The sequence below is a fragment of the Zea mays genome, chromosome 6 (genome assembly GCF_902167145.1).
Source record: "Zea mays cultivar B73 chromosome 6, Zm-B73-REFERENCE-NAM-5.0, whole genome shotgun sequence".
NCBI classification, from domain to species: domain Eukaryota; kingdom Viridiplantae; phylum Streptophyta; class Magnoliopsida; order Poales; family Poaceae; genus Zea; species Zea mays.
Genome location: NC_050101.1, coordinates 134,083,677 through 134,089,058, shown reverse-complemented (window position 1 = coordinate 134,089,058; position 5,382 = coordinate 134,083,677). Strand labels below are relative to the sequence as shown.

Here is a 5,382-nt window from a genome sequence, read left to right as displayed (position 1 = left end):
GGACATTGATTAGCCTGGTAAAAAATAAGATATCTGATCATCCTAAGCATTGGCATAAGGTCTTGTCTAAAGCTTTATGGGCTCATAAAATATCTACACACCGTACTACTAAAATATCTTCGTTTGAGCTTGTTTATGGGCAGGAAGCAATGTTGCCTGTAGAGGTAAGCCTAATTGCTGTCAGGTTCGCGAAGCAAAATGATCTAACTGTCGGTGATTATTATAATTCAACGATGGACAATATTGATGAAGTGACCGACAAGAGAGTGATAGCTCTGGGAGAAATAGAGAAGGATAAGATCTTGGTCGCCAAAAGCTTACAACAAAAAGGTCAAGGCTAAGTCATTCCAAGTAGAATACCTGGTATGGAAGACCATCTTGCCATTAAGGAGTAGAGACCGAAAGTTTGGTAAGTGGTCGCCAAGCTGGAAAGACCCTTAGAAGACCACACAGGTAATATCTGGTAACGCCTACATGTTGCAAACATTACAAGGTGAAGATTTGCCCAAGGCACTAAACGGGCGTTTCCAAAAGCAATATCATCATAATATGTGGCAAGATGCTTAAAAGAACCGATGTGATCACACCGACTTGGTTTCAGCCTGTGTCAGTGCTTTTGGTTCGCTCAGCTTCTTCAAAAGGCATGTGTTGAGCACCATTTGTGGTACTAGGCACGGTCGGACGGTCCGCCCGTGAAGCCCGGACGGTCCGGCCCGCGGACGTCCGCCCATAGACGCAGACGATCCACGAATTGATCAAATTAGGCGGTTAAAACTCCTATTTTCTCGCGTGTTTAGCCCTCTAATCCCGCGGGAGCTGTTGAAGAACGTCTAGAAACAGATCTAAACCTTCCCCTTATCTATTTGAAGAGGTACGGTCGATTAAACAACCAATAATCGATCAAACAACCAATTTACTTTTAATTCTTTACCTTTTATCCTAGGAGTAGGCAATAACATAAATTTCCTTGCCTTCCCTTAGGAGGGGCAATTGGACGATGAATGGAGGTTTCCAGAGGACCATTAGAATGGTGCACTGGCACTGCACATTGGCTTCCGCAGCTCAGCTCTTTGGGAGTGTTTCTTTTCTCTCTACGTGCAAAGATTGGCCAGGAGGAGATTTTTGTTTTCTCTTTTGGAAGAAATTGCTCAGGGGATGACTTGGGGCTTGGGAGGGTAAACGCAAGCCTGTAAGAGACTAAATACACTGCTTTATCTCTCTCTCTTGCTACGCTGATTGCTCTGTTTGGATTTTGGAACATTGCAACTCACACACCACTCTTCTCAAGAAGAATGGGAACAAAGCACCAAACTCCTCCCGTTGTCGATTTTCACCGGTAGAGTAGCGCCCTAGACCAAAAGAGACTGACTACTGATGCTCCAGCAAAGCAATGCAGGGCACTGGCGGCCGGACGAGACCGTGCGGTGCGCCCCTGGCCCCTGCCATGCCGTGCGATGCAGCCTGCAGCCCTGCAGCAAGAAGACAACACGGCAGATGGATGATGGATCCGCGAAAACCACCCAGTTCTGACAGCAGTGGTCTTGCCTTGCCTGGCTCGACTCACCCAGTCGCGCCGATCCAGTCTAAACCTGGGCTGTATCGCCGATCACCGCCCGCGAGCTAACTGCTAACTGACAAAACCGAATTCGCCGGCCAGGCCGGCCGCCGAGCTTACCGCGTCACGCACCGTGCATGGACAGGACAGGAGCCACCGAGCTCGGAATGGTCACAGTCGCAACACACGGTGGAGGTGTCCTGCGCCCCCGCGCTGTCAGGCAGGCTCCGATCCCCGCTCCACTCTGGCTGGCCTCTGCCGCTTGCCTTGCCTCCATGCATTTACTATTTAGCCGAGGTGCGGATGGATGGCAAGTTGGCAACAGCGTCCTCCTCCCGCGTGCTCTCCACTCCCAGACCCCGGGGACTACAAGGGCACTGGGCTAGGTCCGTTGGCAACAGCCGCCACACTGCTCCGCTCTGCTCTCTGGAGGCATTGCCTGCCTCGAGTTGTCATGGCGGCAGCGGGGACGCAGCTGGGTCGGCTCCTTGTTGGCGGCCTCTGGCTCCTGGCCGCGTTGCTGCAGCGGGGCGCTGCGGCGGCAGTGGCCGCCGTGGATGGGCGGCGCGCCATCGCAGCGACTGGGGAGAACTTCGTGTGCGCGACATTGGACTGGTGGCCGCCGGACAAGTGCGACTATGGCACCTGCCCCTGGGGCCGCGCCGGCCTGCTCAACCTGGTGAGTAGTGATCATCCATAGGACACGCACACGCCGCGCGAGCTCTGCCCATCTGACGCGCAGTTTCTGTCCTCTCGCTCGCCCAGGATCTCTCCAACAAGGTCCTCCTCAACGCCGTCAGAGGTATGCGACGACCGGCCGGCCGGGGTTTCTTCTTCCCAATCCCATATTCCCATCGCGGTAGCTCTTTGCCAATGCGGTGGTGAATTTTGCTCCAGCCTTCTCGCCGCCGCTGATGCTCCGCCTGGGAGGGTCGCTGCAGGACAAGGTGGTGTACGGCACCGCGGACCTCGGGCGGCCGTGCGCGCCGTTCGCCAAGAACGCGTCGGAGATGCACGGCTTCACGCAGGGCTGCCTGACCCTGCGCAGGTGGGACGAGCTCAACGCCTTCTTCCAGAAATCTGGGTGAGTTCTGTTCAGCGATCTCAGGCACCACTAGCTAGAGATCCTCTTTGTGCTATGAGAGTTGCGTTGCAGTGCCAGGATCGTGTTCGGGATCAACGCGCTAAATGGCCGTGTTCCGTTGCCGGATGGATCCATGGGAGGGCCATGGGATTACACCAATGCGGCGTCACTGATTCGGTACACCGCAAACAAGGGCTACCGAATCCATGGATGGGAGCTTGGTAATGAACTCAGTGGCACTGGAGTCGGAGCTCGAGTTGGTGCGGAACAATACGGTGCAGATGTGATCGCCCTAAAAACACTAGTCGACGACATATACGCAAGCCATCCATCGAAACCATTGGTGCTTGCTCCTGGAGGATTCTTTGACCAAGCCTGGTTTGCCCAACTTATTGTCAGGACCAGGCCGAATCTACTGGATGTGATCACTCACCACATTTACAATTTAGGGCCAGGTAGTACACTCGCTCGCAGCTACTTGCGGATGATTTTGGTCCACGCATTCAGAATGTGCTGAACTGAGTGAGCATCGCAGGAAGGGACACACATCTGATTGACAAGATCCTCAATCCATCAGTCCTCGACGGGATGAGAAGCACATTCAGCAGTCTTCAGGGGCTACTGAAATCCGCAGGAACTTCGACTGTCGCATGGGTTGGCGAAGCTGGAGGCGCTTACAACAGCGGCCGGCACCTAGTCACTGATGCATTTGTGTTCAGCTTCTGGTAAAGCTGGTAGATTCGGATTCTGTAGCTGTTCTTGCATTATGTTTTTTTTTTCAAGCTCGTTTTTTGGTGACTTTTTTTTCCTCTTCTTCAAGGTTTTTAGATCAGCTTGGGATGTCAGCAAAGTATGACACGAAGAGCTACTGCAGACAGAGTTTGATTGGTGGCAACTACGGCCTGCTAAATACCACAACGTTCCAACCAAACCCTGACTATTACAGGTAAAAATACATATAATGTTGTTCTTCTCCGTGGCTTAACAATCCTTTGTTCCTGAATGCATAGAACATTAGAACTGCTAAAGAGGTTGATCCCTTGAATACTGACAGAACTCCTCCCAACTTTCTGTGCAGTGCTTTACTGTGGCATCGCCTCATGGGAACCAAAGTTCTAGCAACAACGTTCAGCGGCACGAACAAGATCCGCGCATACGCACACTGCGCAAGAGATTCAGTAAGCGATTCTCCCCTTTTCATCAGCAACATCACATCTCCTAGCTAGAGAGAATTCACGCTCAATCTTTACCCTGCATGCGTCCTCTTCGTCCAGCCAGGAATCACTCTACTGCTGATCAATCTCAGCGGCAACACCACGACGCAGGTCTCGGTGAGTGTGACGACCCAAGGGGCCGTGGCGGCGCACAAGCATGGCGCAAGGAAGCACGTCGGCGGCAGGAAGTTCCGGCACGTCCACGTCCCCAGCTTCGACGAGGCCGCCGGCGGCGTGAGAGACGAGTACCATCTCACCCCCAAGGACGGCAACCTGAGGAGCCAGATCATGCTGCTGAACGGCAGGGCGTTGGCCACCGACACAGCGGGGAACATCCCCGCACTGGAGGCGGTGAAGATGGATGCGGCACAACCCATCGCTGTGGCGCCCTACTCCATCGTGTTCGCTCGCATTTCACATTTCAATGCACCGGCATGTAGTTAGAGTAGTTAGTGGGTACAGATCATAATGGCAAGGGAGAGTTTGTTTTCCTTTTACTCCTTAGAATTATGTAAGGTTGAAGAAATTATGATGATCAACGATGGGAAGGGGAAAAACTTAGAGTTGTAAAAGGTTGAAAGAAATTATGATGGTCAACGATGGGAAGAGGGAAAGTTAGAAATGACAGTGGAAACTCAATCCTCGATTCACCAAACTCGATTCACCAAGGGCAATTTAATCCGCGTGGTAATTGAAAATGAGAAAGTTTAGTTTCTATTCAATTCGTGGGGACGAGGAAGTGAAACTATCCCCGTTCACATACGCCTCCCACAAACTTCTATTGCTCTAAATTATTCATTTGCCATGTTAAAAATCTCCCAAAAATTAACACATAACCTAGTATAATTATCAAACTAAACTCTAAAGCAAATGTCTCTTATTTTTTAAAACCTTACTTGTTCAATTTATATTGTTTTAATATAATCAATTTGTATTTTAATATTACATTTTGTAACTATGGGTGATAGAATCTAATAGAGAACTCTAACCTTAATTAGAGCAGACATTCGTGTGTAGTAAACTATACATGGGCTGGGCCAAAATCTAATTAGATTAGTATAACACACAATCTAACATCCACGTAGTTATAACTCTAGAACGACGTGGATGGAAAGTTCTTGGTGAAAATAGCGAAATGGGAGGTGGTCAGGATGCGGAGGACATTGACATCACCGACAGCGACACGCTTGTGGATAAAGTGGAGGTCGAAGAACATGGCATAGCCTGAGGTCGACTAGCACGTGTCGGGCCCCAATCAGCGTCAGTGTAAACGATCAGTTCAAAAGTCTGAGGTGGGTCGAAGAAGAAGGTCGTGGTCAAGAGTGTCATGGAGTAGCAAATAATATGCTTCACACTGGTGAGGTGCAGCTCTTGTGAGGTGTGCATGTGAGGGAACACCTGCTCGACGGTATAGGCGATCTCAGGTCGGGTGAAGGTGAGGTACTAGAGAGGCCCAGTGAAGCTTTGGTAGGCCGTCATGTTGCCAACTGGGGGGAGGCATCATCGTCAGGGACCATTCCCTAGGTGTC

At 50.9% G+C, this 5,382-nt stretch overlaps 1 protein-coding gene across 2 annotated transcripts; it reads left to right on the top strand.

The window, feature by feature from the left end:
• Positions 1-1,708: 1,708 nt before the first annotated feature.
• Positions 1,709-4,551, top strand: LOC100193781 (uncharacterized). Of its 2 annotated transcripts, none has more exons than XM_008649192.4 (8): positions 1,709-2,234; positions 2,321-2,357; positions 2,497-2,639; positions 2,712-3,094; positions 3,175-3,364; positions 3,460-3,585; positions 3,718-3,817; positions 3,914-4,551. In XM_008649192.4, exons 1-8 carry the CDS (start codon positions 2,113-2,115, stop codon positions 4,295-4,297), a joined length of 1,485 nt encoding a protein of 494 aa, XP_008647414.1. In that variant the 5' UTR covers positions 1,709-2,112; the 3' UTR covers positions 4,298-4,551. The 2 variants fall into 2 exon arrangements, with proteins under 2 accessions (XP_008647414.1, NP_001358567.1); NM_001371638.1 differs by having other exon boundaries at positions 1,973-2,234; positions 2,453-2,639.
• Positions 4,552-5,382: the final 831 nt, after the last annotated feature.

Bases quoted from the DNA above. Each gene is read 5' to 3' on its own strand.
- LOC100193781 (NM_001371638.1), top strand. From the start codon at position 2,010: ATGGCGGCAGCGGGGACGCAGCTGGGTCGGCTCCTTGTTGGCGGCCTC. The intron at 2,358-2,452 runs GTATGCGACGAC...ATTTTGCTCCAG, and splicing joins CCTCCTCAACGCCGTCAGAG to CCTTCTCGCCGCCGCTGATG. The intron at 3,095-3,174 runs GTAGTACACTCG...TGAGCATCGCAG, and splicing joins CATTTACAATTTAGGGCCAG to GAAGGGACACACATCTGATT.